Source organism: Adelges cooleyi, unplaced genomic scaffold, assembly GCF_023614345.1.
Source record: "Adelges cooleyi isolate 19-005CV unplaced genomic scaffold, UGA_ACOO_1.1 ACOO_flye_CR_arks_rails_tigmint_CR_PRNA_55, whole genome shotgun sequence".
In the NCBI taxonomy this organism is placed as follows: Eukaryota; Metazoa; Arthropoda; class Insecta; order Hemiptera; family Adelgidae; genus Adelges; species Adelges cooleyi.
The window spans coordinates 736,430-759,922 of NW_026096241.1; the positions used below are offsets into that span (position 1 = coordinate 736,430).

The window sequence follows — 23,493 nt, forward strand, 5'->3', positions numbered from 1 at the left end:
TCGGTACATTAATTACATTTGATGATTTTAGTGTTAACAATCATATAAATATAAGTACACATTCAACTGGTACTGAAACGAAAATCGATAAGTATGTAATAATTTTTACATAGTTTGTCCAAACCAAAGTAAGCTGAAACAAATTGCTGGTGTTTTGGCAAATGCATTCTGAACAAGAGCGGAGTTCAGAATTTTACTGGAATTAGGATTCCATATATAATATCTATTTGAAGAGAACAAATACAATTTCTTGCAATTAGAAAATATGGATATGTTTTCCATTCAATTGTTTTAACTGGTCACAAGGTGTTTGTGTGCGGTATATTAAGGTATATGCCCTGTCTGCCCTGGTCTGTTAAACCAATACACAATATCGATTTACTACAGTATTTTGTATTTTCACAGATAACATTTGCAACTTGTGAGCAAAAGACACACTACTTGCCACACTTCACTCCAAAATATAGTATACAAACCTAGTATGACTTGTGCACAATATATTATAACAGGTATATATGTTTAGATGTACAGACGCAGGCATTGTAAAGGAACATTGTTTTTTTTTTTTTTATCTAGTGTTAATTGAGCGTGGGATGATCCGGCTGGAAAGAAAAATAATATAATATAATAATAAAAAAAAAAACTATGCCAGGTCAATAGTAATTTTTTTTTCCACTATGGTATGGCACACACACACAATGGACCGCCCATAGCAACGTTTTGACGGCTAGTCAATGAATCGATAATTAGAAAATTAGTATAATATTATGATGACAAGGATACCCGCCGAGACACGGGCCCAAGTGACTAAGCAAACGCCCCGCAGCTTTTTTCACCTATTGTCGTTCATAATATTTTCTTAATGTTTGACTTTAAATCGCCCATCACGATACCGTTGCGTGTGTTTTTTATTTTTTTTTTTTTAATCTTCAATTAGGTCGTTAATGACAATCCGCTCTGGGAACTCACACAAGCGGCATTTTCAAACAACACACGTGTAAAACGACGTCCATTCAAAACGACGTCCACAAACATTGATATGAACACACTCGGAGTAATACGAATTAGACAAAACCATATATATTATGTGTATATATATATATATATCTTGAAATTAAAAATTTTAATCGCCGCCATTGTGTCGTGTCGTACCTAGGTATATATGTATAACGGTGGCCGCAAGTCACTTGCGGGTATTTAATATTATAATAATAATATGTTAGATGCACATAACAACACTGTTAGTATTATTGTATTGCCTATAACAATCGCATGTAATACAAATCATTATGGGCAATTCTAGTACCGATAATATTATGGATAGACATTAACGCAGCTGGGGTGTGATAGGTATAATGTGTTAAATTTTTAAAAAAAATTCTAAAGTTCACCCTATTCGAATTTGTCGTTTGGTATAGGATTTTTTTTTTTAATTTTTCTCGAAGGGTTGTTTTTTTATATTAAAAAAAATAAATAAATAGTTTATGTCTAGTTAAACGGATTGCTTACAAAATAAAAAAAACAGGAATCATGTCCAAAACAAAATTAATATTAATTGTACAATTAATATCTTTGTAATTGATTAATTTAGGTAATTGGTTTTTTTGTGAAAACGGTTTTAAAAAGGTTTAAAATTAGTAATATGATCTGATTTGATATTAGGTTAAAACACCACGAACATAGGCGCAACTAGACCTACATTTTAGAGGGTGCTAAAAATGATGTGTACCCGACTAAACATAACTGTTATCTTCAAACCATTAGATGTAAAAAAAAAATATAACTGACAACAAGAATATTCTAAAATAACTAAAAAATAAAAAACAACCCCCCGAGAATAATTTTCAAAGAAAACCTATACCAAACGACAAATTCGAATAGGGCGAACTTTAGAATTTTTTAAAAATTTAACACACATTATACCTATCACACCCCGGCTGCGTTAATGTCTACCCATAATATTATTATTATTAAACATTACGATATAGTAAACTGGTAGTCCTGTGCTGCTCTCGGACATGATAAAATATATATATATATATTTTTTTTTAATGAAAACGCTTACACAGAATCCAATACACACACACAATACTATACAGGTACACGTGTAAAACGACATCGGACAGTTTTGTATGTAAATTAAACGTGTACAGGTACGGTGGTGGGCAGGTAAGGGTCATTTATTATTATCATCGGTCTCCGTACTATAAGTAGTCTTACCGGGACGATTTTTTTTCCTTTTTTTTTTTAATGCCATTTCGTGAAACTAATGATGTTCACGGTGGTTTTAAACAATGACAAAGTATTCGTGTGCGTCAAATAATCGAACGGACCCGACAGACCCGATCTCACGTGTGTGTGTGTGTATGTGTTTATATATTTATAACTTATATAAGTATGTAAGATGTACTACCTATCTATATACATATAGTGCACAAGATATTATACGGGGGTGATACCTCCACACACACACACACACAGACTTGTCACAAGCATAATATTTCTCATGCATAATATGTATTTGTTTATAACGGTCGGATGTGTGTGTGTGTGTGTAAGTCCCTATTATATACATAGGAATTCCTAACATTTTTCCTCATGTGTTTTTATACCAATATATATATTATATATACACATACAAAAAGTACAGCAACTAGGGACAAACATTACTTACCTACGGTATATTATTATACGGTATATATATTGTTTTATTCCCAGGCTCGTTGTTAATATTACTATCATATAAGGAATATATATAATATAGGTGGATAGGTAGGTATTGGTGTTTTGTTTTTTCGGTATTATTTTATAATATAAAATATAATAAAACACCAAAGGAATTTTTTCTTTTAAACGGGCCAGTACGACTTTTTATCGGTCATTCATTATTTTATATACGGTCCGAATGACCGTACAAAAATACCATAAACATATATAGGTACATAAAATACAAGTCCATTTAATATGTTTTGTAGAAAATATATATATATATATATATTATGTGATCCCTCGTTGAAAGACCACCACCAATTAACGACAGAATATCTAATGAGAATTCGACCAAAAAAAAAAAAAAAAATGTAGGCAACGTTTAAAAAATGTTATTCGAATACCTCGACAATTCCCAGGGGTATAGGATACGTTTTTATTTTTTATATATGTCGTCGACATATTGTATTACAACAATTATACAAGTTAATACCTAATTAAGTGTTTTTTTTTTTTTTTTAATTCGATACAATCTAGTCGAACGACCAATAACCGCGGTCGGGTACCCCAAGTGACGTTATTATTATTATTATTATTTTTTTAAATAGGTATATAGTTCTGATTTGTCGATAAAACCTGAGCGTTAAAACATGCTACAGTGCACTGCCCATTAAAGCAATGTGACTGCTGATTATGTAAATTAACCTATAAAGCTCTCCTCGACCCCAGCAGTGGTAGGAAACAAAAATTCTTTATAGAAGACATTATCGTGTCAACGCCGAGCATCGCTGGATTGTTATCGCCGTGATAATAGGGTAAAACGTTTTTTTTCTACAATAATTGCGTTCCTAAGATGTGGTCACACTGAGCCGAGGAGGGTTTCGGTTATCAGTAAATGGCACACCCCATCTGGTTTCACACCTAATCTGCGATGAAAACTTTTTACTTTTTGTATAGATTATGTAGATTTTAACATATTATAATACTAAATAAACATGTTCATTTAATTTACAGTTTGGTAACAATTTGGTTATTTTTTACTAGCTGTAGTTGAACAAATACACTATAAATATGCTTCGTTTTTAATCATTTAATTATACATATTTATGCTAAACTACTTAAGATTGTTATCGAAGATTGTAATCGTATATGTTATTATATTGTCATGTTTTTTATCCTGTTAGCACTTTAAACGGTATAGTAGGCGTACATAGATTTTGCTTAAACGTTACTATAGCTAATATTGTATAGATATGGTACACCATTGAGTACATTATAACAACGGTAGGTAATACTTAATTATTGATTTTTTTTGTTTACAAATTATTATTATTAACAAAAAAAATTATGCTTTTTTAAATCTATTGGAGTGACTTATTAAATGAATACATACTGTGAATAGTATAAATTATATGTAATACATATTGTCCAAACAAGGTAAACATTACTATATATTTATAAAGTAACTAAATGATATATTTTTTTTCAAAACTATTACAGTACTTACCTAGTAATGATTATTAACTTGTTTCTAATTAAATTACCATGAAACGACATGATGGACAACAGTCAACACAATACCGTTTATTATTTTATAAAGTATATTCACTGTGCTTTGGAGTTAAGTACAACAATGCAATATGTAATTAACAATTTTCAACCGGTAAAGACTTCATGATGCAGTTTTTCCTTTTTTTTTTTAATAACTAATTTTTATTTTTATTTAATTTTCATATCAAATGCACACATACCTACACACGCAATAGTATTTTCTAATAATAAGTACAGTTGAAAAATGTGGTTAAGCGTGTCGGTGTGGTTTGTGGACTCTTTGAGGTTGACATACGACACAAATGGGTAATTTTATGGTTACAAACGAGCATGACCGGAGTTCACAATTAAGTGGGAACAAAAAAAAATATATATAATATTAAAATAAAAAATACTCAAAAACAACACGATGGTCGTGTACACACGGGCGATCATAATAATATTAACCGTTTAACATTTTACTTATATTGCTGTGAGTTTCTTTTTTTAACGCTGGACCGAAAACACGGTGCTTAACCGTACTGGCACGGCCAATAAAAAATATAAAAACAGATATTTCCATCTGATAAGTACAAAATTTTCCCAGACCTTTGTGTTCTCCAGTGTGTTTACCGCCGTCATTAGCCAAATGTATTGTCATTATTTTATCATTTTATTCGAACGACCGCCACAATTATTTAACATAAAACGAATATTACATATTTTCCACATAAACGCTGCCATCGTTGGGTAGGTATGTATATATTTTTTAGTTGTTGTTGTGATTTCCGTCCAATATATTCATTTGCATAGAAATTGGTATAATTATTATAATTTTTACATCTACATCATCGATGGTAATCTCGGCGGCGGCGGCGGCGGCGGCTTGTCCTACACCGAAAAAATAATCCGTTAAAAAATATATATCCCTCGGAAATCATCGCTTTAGCCGTCCGATTAATTAATTAAATCAAACGAGTAATAACAACCGCCAATTATATTTAAATACTGAAATTCGTGCAAAAACACATTCAATTAGTGACAACGCTTTGACAATTATGTAGATATTAAAAATCTCCAATGTGGGTATAATCCATAGGGTAAAAATATTATTGAAAACTGTAACATCATATGGATATCACATCAAAGCAGGCGACAGTGTGACCACCTTAAATAAAAACAAAACTATTTTTGTTCTCTAAATTGTTAAAACACTCAACAGTATAGTGCTTATCAACCTATACAGATCAATAGTTAAATTACATTTTCATATGATAAACAGTAAGCAGTAATGAATTAAAAATATATACCAGATAAATTTAATTTTGTCATTTTGGTCACACTGCAACTCGCCTTCTTGCTTACTTCGCAATACTCTACTTTTTGCGACCCTCCGGTATAACCCAATTTTTTTGAAATAATAACCGAAATGCTATCTGAAAACACTGTACAAAACCAAAATTAATCCATTTTATTAGAGAATATTTATCGACGAATCCCAATCTGGCCTTTGTGCACCAAGTCTAGATCCTTTTGATAGGTAAATCACTTTTTAAGTTGTATAGTATGTAAATATGCTGATTTCAACTATGCGGTACGTTTGTTATAGTCTCAATCTTAAAATTGAACAAACAATACACACTATGGCTATTTAGGTATTCTGAAATTTAGATAATCTGTATATTTTGTAATGTGTCCACATGTCAAACGGCTCTTGTTTTCTTTATAGCTTTGTAAGTGTTCGTGATTCGACTCTATAAGTATATCACTACTGGGAACACAGAATAACATCTTAATACTCTGACTAGACGGTTAAATTTTTAGTCATGACCACACAAAACTGTTTTTAGTCTCTTAAGTTCGACTAAAGGATCCCAGCTGTCACCTACCAGTGGTATCTAAATGTATTGCTTTAGTCTTTTTCTCTACTTGCATGTTCTTTATGTGGATTCCTCTATCATTTAGATCATAGCTCCTTAAAATCTTGTATTTTGTTTTATTGGTCTTGTGTTTTAAACCATATTGATTACAAACATTATCAATTTTATCCAGAAGAATGTGTAAACTCTCTTGAATATATCTGAAATAAGCATATGTATGGCCAGCATTGCGAATATTAATGAGAAACCCTCCATTAATCTTAACGTCATCCTCTGCACGTCGAAAGGCATTCTGGAACATTCCCTTTGAGTATCAATAACTATTTGTGGGCGCAAAATGCATCCTTGTGAGCTGTTGTCCTGGTCCTATCTGACCCCTCGGTCAATCCGTTTCTGAATCCAAACCTAGTTTTTTCAATGCAGCTTTTTAAGAAGATTTAAAAGTTGCAACGGAAATTCGGGCTATTCTTAGACTATCTTAGCTAATTAAATATTGTTTACACGGCCATCTTATGTGGTCAACACCGCGCGCACGAGGGGCATTGCTTGCTATCGTCGGATAGGATCTGACCCCTCGGTCAATCCGTTTCCGAATCCAAACCTAGTTTCTTCAATTCCTATTTCAATTGTCTGACCAACGCTCTCACGATTGATGCATGACCCATCAAACTAGCTGTAATCTGATCGAAGCCATTCTTCTGGAATTATTCCTTCTTTTTGTACAATAAAATAATCTACTAAAGCTGGACCTGCCCGTGCTTCCTAGACTAGAGACGATGGCTGGCCCCGTGGTGTCGACCCTTCGGTTCTTAACAATAATAATATGGATTGTACACACGTGCTGCGAAACGATACATCATAATATTATCGTTATGCAATCGGTCCGTATCGTCTTCGCAGTAGAGTTTAGCACGTCCCCTAGAGCCGATTTCCATCGGAGACACACACGGTCGTGGCGGTATTGTGTGAAATTTGCATTTCCAAATGACTCTAAACACTGTCCCGGCTCAGTCTCCCCGCCTTCCCTTGCCAGCTGTGTGTAGCCGTGTAGGTTGGTTATTATCATATAGTCTCCTGTTAGCGCTACTGTTCGTTCCAGCTCGTTAATAAAATACAGAACAATGCGTGTGGTCGTCGGGATTCAATTATTATTGTTGTCACCTCGAAAAATACACCGTGTACCACCTATCTAACCGCAGCGCTGCTGAGCGTGTGTGTACCTACCGTGTTTGTCGATAGCATCGGATTAAATATATATAATAATACTTAAGAAACAACGATAAACATACATATTATTATAATTCTACACAGTATCGATATTAAATAATAATATAAGACAAAGGCAACAACGATCATGAGATGTGGTGGCAACGATCACGACCACCGCACAAAATAGAATACCATTCTGACACGATACCAAGCAATGTCCCTCGTGCGCGCGGTGTTGACCACATAAGATGGCCGTGTAAACAATATTTAATTAGCTAAGATAGTCTAAGAATAGCCCGGATTTCCGTTGCAACTTTTAAATCTTCTTAAAAAGCTGCATTGAAAAAACTAGGTTTGGATTCAGAAACGGATTGACCGAGGGGTCAGATAGGACCAGGACAACAGCTCACAAGGATGCATTTTGCGCCCACAAATAGTTATTGATACTCAAAGGGAATGTTCCAGAATGCCTTTCGACGTGCAGAGGATGACGTTAAGATTAATGGAGGGTTTCTCATTAATATATATATTTGAAATGCTGGTGATACATGTGCTTATTTCAGATATATTCAAGAGAGTTTACACATTCTTCTGGATAGAATTGATAATGTTTGTAATCAATATGGTTTAAACCACAAGACCAATAAAACAAAATACAAGATTTTAAGGAGCTATGATCTAAATGATAGAGGAATCCACATAAATAACATGCAAGTAGAGAAAAAGACTAAAGCAATACATTTAGCTACCACTGGTAGGTGACAGCTGGGATCCTTTAGTCGAACTTAAGAGACTAAAAACAGTTTTGTGTGGTCATGAATAAAATTTGAACCGCCTAGTCAGAATATTAAGATGTTATTCTGTGTTCTCGGTAGTGATGTACTTATAGAGTCGAATCGCGAACACTTATAAAGCTATAAAGAAAACAAAAGCCGTTTGACATGTGGACACATTACAAAAATATACAGATTATCTAAATTTCAGAATACCTAAGTAGCCATAGTGTGTATTGTTTGTTCAATTTTAAGATTGAGACTATAACAAACGTACCGTATAGTTGAAATCAGCATATTTACATACTATACAACTTAAAAAGTGATTTACCTACCAAAAAGGTCTAGACTTGCTACACAAAAGCCAGATTGGGGTTCAAATTAGCACTTTTGTATTTCTAATGGTTTGAAGTCTACAATGCACGCATAGATATAAATTATAAACTGTTTGAAAGATGAGAATTTCAATTATGTGTTGTTGGAATAAGATTTTAAAACTTACATTTTAATTTCCATATTGTTCCATGCCCAAACCAACTATGAAAAATTGGTTTCCAATTAAATATAGATAAAGTTCTCAACTACAACTATTATAATAGGGTTTTCACCTCTAAAACCACCCAGTAAGCCGTGATTTTGGAATTAGAAAACTATGTTTAAATGGAAAAAAAAATACCTGAAATCGCTGACAAAGATGCTGTGAGAGATAAATAAACTAACCGCCTAAAAAGAATTCTTATTGCTAATCTAATAACTACACGTTGAAAACCGAAAAAATAGAAAAATATTTTAAAAATGAAAAAGTAAAAGTCGATTCGGATCTTCGAGTATTACCTAATTTTCTTTTTAAGTGCGTTTTATAGTGCAAATTAACGTTTTAATAGTTTTAATTTTGACTATTCAACGAGCGTGTAATTACTAATTGGTTTGTAATTTAATTTCTAGAACACACGTGGAACGGTATTAATATACATAATCTTGAAAACTGAAATGTAACTAAACACTTTTGTTTTTCTATGTGCACCGAGCTAGAACAGAAACATGCAGTTTTCCCTTTTAATATGTTTTCTTTGCAAATTGATCAATTAATCCCATTCGAGAACTCAACTAAATGGCCATATAGGTAAAATCAGTCGATCATAGTTGCTTGTAGTATACTAAAAATTAGTACACATTTAATTACAACTCTCATAAAGATCTGATGTAGTTTTTGGATCAAACTACCGTTTAGTAGGCTTATTTTATTACTAGAAAACCGTATAATATTTTTTCACCGGATCAATAATTTCTGTCAGATATTACCTCTTAATAATAAATAGCGCTTTCCGTTCATCATTGTACAGTATAAAGTACCTATATTTTATAATATAGGTAGGCAAACATGTGCAATACAGCTGATATATTAAGTGAACCGTTGGGTTATAATAATACAGTTTATTCGGTTCGTGCAATAATTGGGCCAATAATTTTAAGATAAACTTTATCAGAGAAACGTTATCGAACGCCGCACAAACACTTACTTACTTCCGTGTGTAGTGTAGGCCGTCTTCAGTCGGTGTCTATAACACAACAAATACAGTACAAATAGCTAACTTGGAATATCATAGCTGTTTTGTAAGGCAACGCTATTGGCAACATGACCGGAATTGTGTACGACCACGGTGCCTTCATCGGCCACAAATGTCTTTGGGACGAAAACTATTCGGAGAACCCACTTCGGTACACATCAATCGTAGACCGGTAGGAAATATTCGGCAAAACATTCTTAATTTAAAAAAATAATAATAACATGTAAGGATGGGGTTATGTTTTTGAAAAAAAATATACTAAAATCGAGTAAAAACCATATTGACTATATAAAAGTATAAAAAAAATTATTTTAAAAAATCCACTGTCTTCTACTAGAATATTGACTGGGTTATAGTCACAATCAGTCACCGTGTACAGATAACAAACTAGACTATATTATATACAGAAATTAGTAGCTTAAACATATTGCATGCATTTTTTTTTTTATGTACAAACAACTTTTTTTTTTTTTTAAACACATCAAACTGCTCACGTTTTGAGTTGCCTTTATAGGACACGGTTTACCTATATGAATACAAAACATATATATGTATTCAAATACAATGGCGTACTAATAAAAATATGTATACAGAACTTAAGTGTGAAAAAAAAACATAATAAATAGGAATTAATACAGAACACAATACAGTAAAGGCATAATAATGGAGTACATACAAAATAGAATACAAGTATAGAAATATATAAGAAATTATCCAATAAACGGCCAAAACTAACATACATACAATTTTTAATGATCCAAGTACACATAATTTTTGGAAACTAGTAGGTATTGTTTATAAAATTGAATGGTATTTTTTTTAGATTTTTGATCTACTTTTGTTCTATAACAATTAGTTTGATTTTTGCCAATTGTGTGTGAGGGGTTCGGACCCGAATTCTCCCTCCCCCCCCCATTTTTGGGTACGCCGGATTAGTGTTATACTAATTTTGTTAGCACATCTCCTATGGATTGTCCGTTGCACCTATTAGATATGTATTGAGTGTTATTTTCTTTTCAGATGCAATTCGCTGGGACTGATAGAGAGATGTGTGAGGATAGAAACGCGTCCGGCGACAAGGGAAGAATTGCTGTGCGTACACACGGCCAAACACATAGACCGACTTAAAGAAACCGAAAACTACAGCGAACAAGATTTAGAACAACTCTCGTCCGAGTACGATTCAATTTATCTACACCAGGTATGAAATTTTTTTTTTTTTGAGAAAATACACTAGAGTAGGATTTCTAGCAATAGTCAAAAATGTTTGTCAAACTTTCACCAGAACACAGAAAAAAATATAACTCAGTAAAAGTGGTTAATACCAATACGATATTTGTCTTTTGCCTCTTTCGCTATCAGGTAAGAACGTATCTTGTAAATGTTTAATATTGAATACAAGGCCAATGATAACATGAGCGCAATCTATTAGCAACCACAAGCATTATTCAAGACGGTCTGTGTTTGTGTATTATTTCATTAAAATTAGGCAGATACAACTCGAAAGTGAATTAACGTGTCACAAATATAATAAGATATTATATTTAAGTGTTTTAATTTTGCCTCAAGTCGACCTACAGACAATCGCTTATGGCGGCAGGCAGTTCAATCGAATTGGTCAAATCGGTGGTGGAAGGAAAAGTGCAGAACGGGATGGCCATAGTGCGGTAAAAATAAAAAATAACTACAGGGTGTCTCAAAAAGAATGCTGGGGTTGGCTTGAACGAAAGAGAGAGTTGTCGAGTTTCGAATGACTGCCACTAGAGAGCGCTGTAGGTCCAATACTTCACAACCTACAGCCGTTTGAAACCCCAGCATGCTTTACGAGACACCCTGCCAATGATAATTGATGTTTGTCGAATTTTTTGATTTTTTGTTAAAAAATATATTTCTAAAATCTAGACCTCCCGGTCACCACGCCATGCAATCCGAATATTGCGGCTATTGTTTTTTCAACAACGTGGCGGTGGCCGCCCAGTATGTGCTGGACAAAACGCCTATCCAGAAAATCCTCATAGTCGACTGGGATGTTCACCACGGCCAAGGTACACAACAGAAGTTCTACAACGATCACAGGTAGGTACGCGGTTTAGTCCCAATCAAAATCTTAGAATAGATGTTAGACTTGTGAAATAACATTGAACGTTTTGCCGAAACAAGTTTTGTAAGAGAAATAATGTAGTAGGTATTATTTTTATTTAAAAACAAAAACCGTATAAAAATAGACAACAAATCTTATACACCTTATAATTTATACCTTTTCTACCAATCATGACACTGTTTATAATTGACTTGTTTGTTTTTAATGTACCTACTAGTTTGATGTAATCGAATCAAAATAATAAACACTTTGAAACTTAATACATTGAAAATAACAGTAATATTCCAATGTAGAATTATTGAAAAGTATAAAATATATTTAAATTCGTTTTAAAAAGGTAAAAATATCAAGTATAATATTAAAATTATAAATACAAAACTTTATTAATAAGTTTCCTACGTGTTTGACTTTATAAACATTTGAAATTTTATAATATAAAAAACATAACAACTATAATATACAGGGTGTCTCAAAAAGAATGGTGGGGTTTCAAACGGCTGTAGGCTGTGAAGTATATAGGACCTACAGCGCTCTGGTAGGGCTCGAATAAAAGAGGGGGGCTGTCAAGTTTCGAATGACCGCCGCTAGATGTCTCTGGCACACCCTGTATAATATTAACCGTTGTGTTTAGAGTGATGTACTTTTCCATTCACCGATACGAACGCGGACAATTCTGGCCCAACCTAAGAGAGAGCGATAGCGATCACACGGGTGCCGGAAACGGCAGAGGATATAACATCAACGTGCCTCTGAACCGAATAGGAATGGCAAACGAAGATTACATGGCCGTCGTACACTACCTGCTCATGCCCGTAGCCTACGAGGTGCTTGAGGAATAATTGTTTTAATCCGTATAGTAGTGCTTAGAGGTACTCGTCAAGTTCTGTTGTTTTTTTTTAAATTTATTTTTTTCAGTTTGCTCCCGAATTGGTAATAGTTTCCAGCGGTTACGATTCGGCCATCGGAGATCCCAAAGTGAGCCGGTCTATTCTCTCTGTCCCACCGGAGAACGGTACTGCGCAGTGCCGTTCTCTGGTGAGACATAAGTATAACACAAGACGTTGTTCGCACACAGGGACAAATGTCGGTAACGCCCGTGTGTTACGCTCACATGATGGAAAACCTGAAGGCACTTGCTGGTGGAAAAGTCGTCGCTATACTAGAGGTAATATATTATGATGTGGAGAGGGCAATGGGTACTGTCTGGGGTATGTACTCAAAACTCTGAATATTGGCGACAACCGATAAATCTCCTAGTGAAAAATACCGACCGGTCTTGATTTAAATCGCTTAAAGGGTTTAAATATGTCTTGCCCCGTTCTAGGTCTACTACCTTCAGTCCAATTTCAGGTAAACCTATCCGATCTATAGCGAGTGGTTGGTCCAGATACAAAAAAAAAAAATATAATAAAAACAACACCTCAGTCCGCATCGAAACTAAAAAACATAATAATTAGTATAATTTCATTACATTTCAACAGTAACTGATTGGCACTTTTTATTGAAAACTGTTTTTTTTTCTAACAACACATTTTATAATATTTTTTTTAGCTTTTATGCGATAGCTGACAAGGTATTGTATTTACATAACGATGTGTTTTTATTTTTATATATTTTCGTGTCTGTATATTTTAAGCCCACCGAACCGATTTCTTCGTGTAGCAGCTGTCAAGATGCTGAATCGTACCCGGAAGGTATACTTTATTTGACTAAAATGTCATTGACTTCCATTAGACCAAAAGTAGATCTAGAATGGGGCTATAACATATTATACGATTTCCTCAAAAATCTGTAGTCAAACATTTTTTTTTTTTTATCAAAGAAAAACCAAAACAGTGTACAGTATAAATGGTTTTTTTTTACTGTCCCTACAGGGAGGATATTATTACAAAAGTCTGGCAGAAAGCGCAGCTTTGACGTTAAGAGCTCTGTTGGGAGATGCTTGTCCCGTTTTGAAGTTGACACGGAGTCCGTGTAAAAGGTATATGGGGTGGGGGGGGGGAAGGTCGTACAATAATGTCTATGTGAGAAAAATCATCATTTTAGTACACTTTTTTAGCGTCATGGAGACTATAGGCGACGCGGTGTACGCTCATCGAGCCCATTGGAAGTGTTTCGACCAAAGCCCTTTCACGGATCGTGGCAGAAGTTCGGTCGACTTACGTTATACTTACAAAGAAGTCAAACCCGACTTGTTTGCCACCAGAAATATGTACCCGCCAATCGACACCGCGCTTTTCGATAGAGTCCTAACGAATTTGATCGAGGGTGAGTGTCCCAAAAAGAATGCTGGGGTGGTAAAGTATCGGACCTACAGCGCTCTGGTAGGGCTTGAATAAAAGGGGGCGGGCTGTCGAGTTTTGAACGACTGCAACCAGAGCGCTGTAGGTCCAATACTTCACGACCTACAGCCGTCTGAAACCCCAGCATTATTTTTCAGAAACCAGACTTTGTGCACCGTCAACGCGGTTGGCCGTGTGTGTTTCGGTGGAAAATCAAAATCGGACAAGCGCAAACCGTACTTACAGTTGTCTGACAAAGCAGGTGGCCGACTGCTACGTTATAGAAAATGTTAGTCCGCCTGAATAATCAACAGTAATCGTTCGAGCACTACACCTAGCTTCTAATTGTTTTTAATCCTATACGAATACAATTATTGGTACAGGCGAATTTGGCTTCGAACGAAGAGCTCGATGCGATCAAAGAAACCGACGACCGACTAGAAACATTGGAAAATTACCGAGGCGTTATCGGTGGTCTGTTTAAAGTATGCAACACGATAATATAACTCGAAAATTTAACCACTTTTTGTAAATCAGATTCACCCTTAAGGGCCACCGGAAGGGCTTAAAGGCCAAGTGAATTTAGCTCTGACTTTACAAAATTATTAGAGTTATTCTGAGTATATTAAAAAAAAAAAAACTGCTAAAACTTATTACCTATTAATTAAGTACTAATTATACCTACAAAGGAATACGGTGCTTGTCGCTGTAGTCCACTGAAACAAATGCATAAGCTATCTATTTTTTTGTTGTTGGCTTGAACACTATTATGCACCTACTTTTGTAACAAGTTAGTAAATTCATTATATTATTCATTAAAATAAAATGATAATAAAAATAAAAATAACATAAAAGTCACCAATATTATACCTTTTCTTAAGCGCATATTCTTTTTGAATGCAATAATATATTTTATGAGACAACAATAATAAATGGGAAAATCACACAAATTGCGTTCATCATAATTTTTTTTTTTTTTTGAATACCTATTTGATAGATTTAAAACATGCAAACATTGATATTTATTTGTTGCAATAATTGTAAATGGACAACAGTTTTCTAGAAAAACTTGGTTTGTGCAATAATGAATAATGATGTTTAATATTAAACAACATTTATAATTCTTGAAAGGTACTAAAAAAAAATGAATTAAATTTATAAAAAAAAATAAACACATTTTAACGGCGGATTTTTGAAAATTTATTTGAGCATATCAATACATATTATTATTATTATGGTATAAGTAATATGCATTGTGTGGTCTATGGCATTTTTGAGTTTGGCATCATGGAATTGTTTCATTAACAATTCTGAAAAATAAAACAATTATTAGTTTAACACTAAAATAAATATTTGTTTTTTTTTTTTTTAATATATTTCTAGTATAAAACTAAATTTTCGAATTTCCAAATATTGGCAATGCTATTTTAGGTATAGGCACTGTTGTCATATATTATAAATTTACATTTTATTTTTCAGTACTTAAATAAAGTTTTAAAAAAATCATTGTAAACATACCTATTTATATTTAATTAATAGTTGTGCAGAACTATTTTTCATATTAATTAGAGACAAAGACGATATTATATTGTAAAAAAAAAGTAGTTATTTAGAAATCAATAAAAACTCTTTGAAAATGTAAAGATATTTTACAAGTAGTCTTGGTAAAAGTGTGCTTAATAATAATTATACAAATCAAATTTTGTTTATGAAAAAAAAAACTAATAAACTGTAAGTGCTACGACTATAACTAAATTAATAGTTTCTTTAATTAAACATTTAGCTGACCGAAGAATGTATACAGTTATATCAGCTAGAAATGTATTAACCATAATTATTTTAGTTGGTCCAACTAAGTATTTTTTCTGTGTTGTGCAACAAAAGACATTTGAATTAGTATAGAAAGTATTGCAAGTTAGTAGTTTTGGTTAGTGTAATATATTATTAGTTTATATAGAATGCTCGAGTCTCAAATAAGAACATATTATTATTTTGATTACATATTATACCGCTATTTATACAACAACTATAAGAATATGAGATTTACATAATATTATATTTGAAATTTTGCAAATTTCACTTAACCAAAACAACTTACCATGGCCTGGTTGACAGCTGGGCTGGTCTTGGCGACAGTCTTGATGGCTTTGGCGGATTGCACTTGTCCGACGACAACGATGTTCATTGATACTTTTTCTGCGCCCATTTTTGGTTTCTGAGTTGGTTCTTGGAGAACTTGTAGAAGGAAAATATACTGAAACAACGAAATCAGTTTTACTATTAGGTACCCAATACTATTGAAACGATTAAGTATCAAACGTATAGCAAAGTAAATAACGCTGTTGGCACTTACCAAAGTACAGATTTGCACAAAATAACTTGTTATACTTGCACTGAAATGCTGCACGCCTATTTATACCTACAAAAATTGTAGTATTCGAATTGCCAGATAAAGCAATCTATATGGCGTGGTTTCTTTACCATCACCCGATCAAGTGGCGCCACATTTTCCATTCAAAGTTCAAGGACTTAAAAACGAGCTACTTAAAATATTACACAGGTACCCACTTTTAATGGTCGACAACAAGTGATAATTTACAATAATTAACAACACAAACACAATGTATTTATTTTGGAAAAATAATAACGCCAAATGCTTAACAATATGTTTGTATTGAGACTTGTGCATTTAATTCTATATAAACTAATAATATATTAACCTAACCAAAACTACTAACTTGCAATACTTTCTATACTGAACTATATCAAAATTTGATTTGTATAATTATTAAACACACTTTTACCAAGGCCACTTATAAAATGTCTTCTAATCCCATGATGTCAAACTCAAAAATGCCATAGACCACACCAATGCATATTACTTATACCATAATAATAATATGTAATGATATGCTCAAATACATTTTTAAAAATCCGGCAGAAAATCAACTAATAGATATATCTCATGTAGCAAACTCATTAATAAAATAATACATTTTAAAATTGACTGTACAAAACCAAACAAGATCTAGATTTTGTAATATATTTTGTTTTAATAAAACACAAATTAAGTTGTGCCCATTTAAATTTGATGAAATAGAATTTGTGATTCTTTTTATTCTAATAATTGTATATGAAGTTCAACTCGCTCAAAATGAACGACCGTCATAGTTCCATTTATTTAGACATAAATTAGATAAATACACCACATTTTATAGATCTTGAACTACACATATTAGAAGTCTTAATCTGATGCTGATTTGAGAATTTGTAAAATCCTCCCTTCAACTCCTTTAATGCCTTTTACAAAAAAAAAAAATTGTTCTATTATAAAAATAGTTTTTTTTAGGAAATATCAGCCAATAAAAAAAAAATGGTGTCCTTTTAAATATAAGTTTAACACAAAAAACTATTTGTCTAGGTATTTTTTTTATTTTTATAACGAAAACTATATAATTTTGCCTAATCTATTACCATTTAATGGGTTGATTAAATTTATAAAATATTAATTTTTTATTTTAATTAGCCTAGGGAATTTTTTAAAATTTGTAAAATTGGGCCTCTGTTCTAATCAAAACTTTTAAAATTGGAAGCTTATATTTATTTAATAAAAAAAAAAAACACTTGTTCTGTGTATGAAATGTAACATTTGTATTCAATACCAAGCACAATATTATACTAAAATGCTTAAAAAAACAAAACTAAAAGTGTCATATAGAAACCAATATTAACTTTGAGAACCGTACAACATTTTACTTTGTAAAAATTGTTTAATCTTGGTTGTACTTTGCTTTATAAAATAGCACTTATTAGGCCCTTTTTCTAGTAAAATAAAATTATGTTTTCTTATTACAGTATGTTTCGGTATGCATACTAGGCCAATATTCTACCACAATATCAACAAAAAAAAAAAAATTAAAATAAGAAAAACGCATTTTGCAAAATTAATCTGAAGTGCGTTCCTGTTCTAAAAATTATCTCATTTTTATAAAACTTAGAAAAAAAAATGATTTATGTGCTACAGTCAAGTTTACATGTGCCCATTTTAAGGAGAAAAAATATTAAGATTGTCTATAGTCATAAGACTTTTATAGTTTTAAACACAAAAATACAAAATCCGCCTTTTAGCCCTCATACAGAAGATCTTAAACTTTACAACGAAAACAAATTGTTTTTCAAATCGGTTCGGTGTAGACACTTCTCTTCTCATATTTTTTATTGGCATACAATTTGGCGCTTTCCTTTCCCATCAAACAATAATGAGGTCGTTTAATTAGAAAAAAAAACATTGTTATTTTGTTTAGACTTTAGACACAATGTACCAGTGCGATGTGAGGTCGGCGATATTCGTTCCAATACATACGGACACAAGTTTACCGATAAGTATATCGGCCATCGGTGCCAAATGGGTCGGTAAAAAATACAATACAAAAAGGTAATGTATAATTAATGTGGATTAATTAAATATTTCACCAGTTTACGTTGGCCATACTTTAGAATTATGATTGTCGAATGGAACGATAACCAATTTCGGAGGACTCGTAACGATTCGAACGCACCGTTACACGTTACCGTGCACAAGTCGTCGAGTGCAAACTCTATTTCCATAAGCAAACACGATGTGAAAATCGGATGGCCGAAAGTATGTAATTTTCGGTAAAAACAAATAAACAATTGTACATTTTTATATTCACTTGCGATTATTATTGTCTGTAGGAAATAATCAACGAAACGGAACTGACCGCTTTAGTGCACTACGTAATATTACCGATTGCGTACGAATACAATCCTGAACTAGTCATAATGGCAGTGAATTTCGGTTCAAACGAATCAGGCGAGTTGAATAATGATATCATGTTTTGCAACAATTACACAACATTTGTATTATCTTAAACAACGTTAATAGTATTTAATTTCTAGATATAAATATCACTCCGGTCATGTACAGTCATCTAGTCAACTGGTTCAGCGTGTTAGCCGACGGGCGACTCGTCCTGTTGGAATACGTTGGCGGACAATTGAATTCAAATTCAAGAATGGAATGCTTGATGAAATGCGCCAAAGCCTTGGACGGTAAACCACTAGACAAATTGTGTACCGACAGACCTCTCGGTCGGAAAGCCGTAGAAATTATCAAGTTTCTATTAAACAATGGTAAAGAAAACTGGAAATGTATTATGCACAATTAACAAAATCAAAATGTAAAGCTTAATAAAATGTTTTTAAGTATATTAAAAAAAAAAAAAGACAATACAATTGAATATTTTTCACAAAACATGTACTTAAGCGAGTTATATAGTTACTTATAAAGCGAGTTTGATGACTAGACTGTGTTTAAAATTAGGTAATCTTACATTAATAGTATTGACTTAAAAAATAATAAGGAAACGCAATATTGCAATAAATTTTACACTACGGCTGTGCGATGCAGTGTAATCTCGTAAAGCACAAGAGAAAACAATTCGTAAAGACATTTAAGGCGAGCGACATATGTCCTGTTGTCATGTAAAATTAAGTCGACGATGTAAGTCTTGTAGTAATTAAGTGATTCGACCGACACGTGAGGAAAAAACAGCTTCTTTGTAAATTTTATATCGGAACGATCGCACAAGTCTTCAAAACTTTTATGTAGAGCACCTGTTAACGCCAAGTAAATTTTCAGTTTGGGATTTCCCATTATGGTTAGATGCTCGGTAGTATTCATTACTGTATGGACGATTGTGTGCACGTCTAACGAAGAACCAAGATCATGAACAGACACCCGGCGCTCTCCTCTGAAAATTAAACAAATTAAACATTAATTAACACCTTGCACAATTTAAGACTTTTTCTTTTTAGTCGACTATTATCTGGCATATTTTTTTTCCAATTTGTTATTATTATAGTTGATAAATTTATTCAAATATTTTTTTATCAATGAATTCGGACTAATATTAGATTATATCAGACAATAGTACAGTATAAAATGTTATTTAGTAAAAAAACCAATACCTTAGTAATTTATATAACACACAGTTTTATTTGAATCGATTGTTTTATTTTTTTCATTACACCAAAAAAATATGTACGAAGATTATTATGAGTTTTTTTAATTGTAAACTACTTACCTAATGCGACTAAATTTTTTGGCCGGTTCAGGAACTAATAATAAGCCAACGGGAACGGTGTACACATGACTGTGGATTAAGAGTGTATTTGACGAGTGTTTAATGTCTGTGGCCAATTGTGAGATCATAGGTGTAACGCCGGCTTGGTGGAGGTGACCGTAAAATAAAAATCCAAACACGTTTGCCAAACACCAAGTAAAGAACAATGGTTTCAAGTTTTTAATACTGTTGATGGAAAAATAATTCGCAGTAGTGAAAACGATTGGTAACAATAGAGGTAAAAGAAATCTTGGTTCTTGATGTGGGAAGAGGGACAACAAAGCCAATGGAATGATTACGTTGGCCACCATCAAAGTGTCGACTCGATGAATATTCGGTAGCAAATTATACTGACCGTTCCTGAAGCTGAAAAAAAAAACAGATTGAGCGATAAATAAAATTAAACAATGTAATACAAACAAATACCAAAACACTTACATTTCGAGGAATTTGTTCAAATTTAAATTGTGCACAAACAGCGGAACCAACACGCTGAACAGTAATGGCATGTTGACAAAGGCGTGAGTCAATCGAAAATGTATACCGTGTTCGGCCAAATTGGTAGAATCTAAGTTGTACTTGATAAAATTCAAAGGCGTATAAACGAAATCCACAGCGTCGTGTGTTACGTGCCCAAAGTAGTAAGAATCGATCAACACCAGCACCAACATTATCGGAGCGACGCAAAGTACCAATACGAAAAAACGTAGATTGAACGTCGTGATGCAATACTTTATATCCTTAGAGAATCCTCGAGATATCCAAAAGAAAATCGGAGCAATGGCGAATATCAAAAACGTTGGACGATTGAACGTGCCAACAGATAGAATAGCGGCAATTTCGAAACAATGATTAAACAAATGGTAGGGTAGTTTTCGTAATTTTTTGCTCATTTCAACTTGGTCTTGAATCGACGTCTTGTCGGCGTACATCTTGAATATTTCGTTTTGTGCGGCTAAGAACTGAAATAAAAAAAAAATTAAAAGGCATTTTAGTGACGGCCAATCTAAATCAAATGCCAATATACCTTTTCTGAAGTCTTCATACTGTCAATGACCAACCACAGGAGAAGAGATAGCAAAACTAATTCTATGGAATTCGTAAAAGCCCTCGTGCCGTAAACAATGATTACATAAGAACTCGAAAGTAGTACGAGATATCTGTCGGGCTTAACTCCACACAACTTGCATATTCTGTAAAAAAAAAAAAAAAAATTAGGGGGACAATAAAACTTATCATTAATGTTAACAAGTTTACACAATATCCAAATGAAAATGTTTGGCTTACAACGAACAAAAAAAACCCATATAATTTTATACTTCGTTGTAACCCTATTTTTATCGTACATGCAGTTACGTCACTTAGCTTTTTCTATTCATTAAAGTCATCGTGTTATACTTACTTGTATAGAGCATAATCGCTTAGAAAGGATAACAAGCAAGTGATTAGCCGAAAAACACCCAACAGCGTCATAGGTGTCCATGGAATCTCGTAAATTCCAAATACTATTTTCAAAATAAACAATGGTGCTCCAAATACTGCATATAATAGACTTATACTTCTGACTGGGTTTTCTTCGCGGTATTCCCATGGACGTTTGTGTACGACTCCAAAAAAATCACCTAAGAACAATAGATCATCAAACATTTGATAAATACAAAAACAACATTGTTGGTAAATAACAGGGTTTTTTGTCACTAAGTCTGTTTCAACCAAAGTTTTATTCGATTTACATAAATCTCTTAAAACTAATACTTTTGGGGATATAACGAACATTTTCTCGACTCAAAACAATGAAAAACCTTAAGGTCTTTTTGCCGACTGAAAAACAACATCATTCTTAAAAATAACAACAAAATGTATTTGTTTCTATTACTTTATAGGACAAATAAACAAATATAGGGAAAAAGAATCTTGAAAAACAATTTTTTCTGAGTAGCCTTTTTGGTATAAATCTACTTTACCGGACACCTTTTTTTTTTTTAAATCGATAATATTTTGCATGCTTATTACGAATCTGCAAAAGTTTTGGGCCGCTCGCACTTACTTTGGAAGTTACAGACGTTTGAAGTTTGCAGATTTTGACTTACGCGCGCGCCCGGCAGGCCCCGTCTACCCGCGAACGCTGGACACATTGTTCGTCGGTCACGCGTTCCCTTCGTCTACTTGTCTCCCACCCATCGTGCCCACCACTAATGACTAACATTAAGCAGGCTAAGTTTGGACTCGTTAGGTCACTAACCGCTTTCAGAGCAGTATCAGGTTAGTTTTTTTATTCCCTTTAATTGAGCTGTTTTTGCCTCTGGGAGTTTGGGGGCGTCAGCCCCCCTCCAACGAAGAGCCCCGAAGGGGCTCGAGACGGCTCCCGGAGCCGGCAGGCGTAGGGAGTTGTTTTGCATAGTTAGACGTTAGTAGTTTATTTAATTAAAACTTAACTGAAAAAAGAAGTTTGCCGGATTTTAAATTTAGGTTCGTAATCAGCGTAAAAAACACTATAATATGGCAATAAAAAAACCGAAAAAAAAGGTGTTCGCTAAAGTACGACCGCAACGTCGATAGACGGCCGGTATGTCGAGAGCGGCGACCAACTAACGAAGTACCCGGGGGCTGCCGGGAGACGGGGCCTGCCGGGCGCGCCCGTAAGTCAAAACCTTCGAACTTCAAACGTCTGTAACTTCCAAAGTAAGTGCGAGCGGCCCAAAACTTTTGCAGATTCGTAATCAGAATGCAAAATCCAACCTTTTAATAAAAAAAAAAGGTGTCCGGTAAAGTAGATTTGTTCCGCCTTTTTTTTCTATGGACGTTTTACCGACTGCTAACTACTAAACATGTATAAACTCTCGTGTAAAAACTTATTTCGAGTAAATAAATCATAACAAAAAATTGTTGCGCGAATTTTCAGAGAAACTAAACATTCTCAATAATATTCTTACCGGTGATAATTTCGATAGACTGAAAGAACTCGTCGGGATGTATGTATCCATTCTGATAAAATACGGAAGACAGTATTCGAAACGCGACTAGAACGTAATAAATAGCGATCATCGTTGTGGTTAATTGAAGAAACGAAAAAGCGTTGTAAAACTCGCACCGTATTACTGGAATTAGATCATTTTGACACTTTCTGATCTTTAGGAACTTTTAAAGGCGGTGTTCGTTTTGTTTACAAGACAACAATATCGCTTGTCGTGTAAAGGCGGTACCACGAATATTGATCGTGGTAACCGTTTGCTACGCGGTAACCTTTTGAACGTATGCCGCGGTATGCGGTATAGTCGACAGTCACCACCCCGTC

General features: G+C 33.5%; 2 protein-coding genes and 1 long non-coding RNA gene across 3 annotated transcripts; 1 reads left to right on the forward strand and 2 right to left on the reverse strand.

Moving 5' to 3' along the window:
* Positions 1-9,653: 9,653 nt before the first annotated feature.
* On the forward strand, positions 9,654-19,291 carry LOC126842604 (polyamine deacetylase HDAC10-like). The gene is made up of 15 exons (XM_050579646.1): positions 9,654-9,841; positions 10,690-10,870; positions 11,239-11,336; positions 11,572-11,745; positions 12,402-12,594; positions 12,686-12,745; positions 12,846-12,935; positions 13,645-13,751; positions 13,830-14,038; positions 14,211-14,341; positions 14,436-14,537; positions 18,357-18,487; positions 18,550-18,694; positions 18,769-18,886; positions 18,973-19,291. Exons 1-15 carry the CDS (start codon positions 9,738-9,740, stop codon positions 19,239-19,241), a joined length of 2,112 nt encoding a protein of 703 aa, XP_050435603.1. The 5' UTR covers positions 9,654-9,737; the 3' UTR covers positions 19,242-19,291.
* Positions 15,229-16,533, reverse strand: LOC126842607 (uncharacterized). The gene is made up of 3 exons (XR_007686365.1): positions 16,406-16,533; positions 16,151-16,306; positions 15,229-15,362 (listed from the first exon to the last, which is right to left on the reverse strand). It is a non-coding gene; the product is annotated as an uncharacterized LOC126842607 (long non-coding RNA).
* LOC126842606 (GPI mannosyltransferase 4) lies at positions 19,255-23,428 on the reverse strand. The gene is made up of 6 exons (XM_050579648.1): positions 23,132-23,428; positions 21,601-21,820; positions 21,226-21,391; positions 20,637-21,160; positions 20,160-20,564; positions 19,255-19,826 (listed from the first exon to the last, which is right to left on the reverse strand). Exons 1-6 carry the CDS (start codon positions 23,241-23,243, stop codon positions 19,460-19,462), a joined length of 1,794 nt encoding a protein of 597 aa, XP_050435605.1. The 5' UTR covers positions 23,244-23,428; the 3' UTR covers positions 19,255-19,459.
* Between the last annotated feature and the right edge of the window lie 65 nt (positions 23,429-23,493).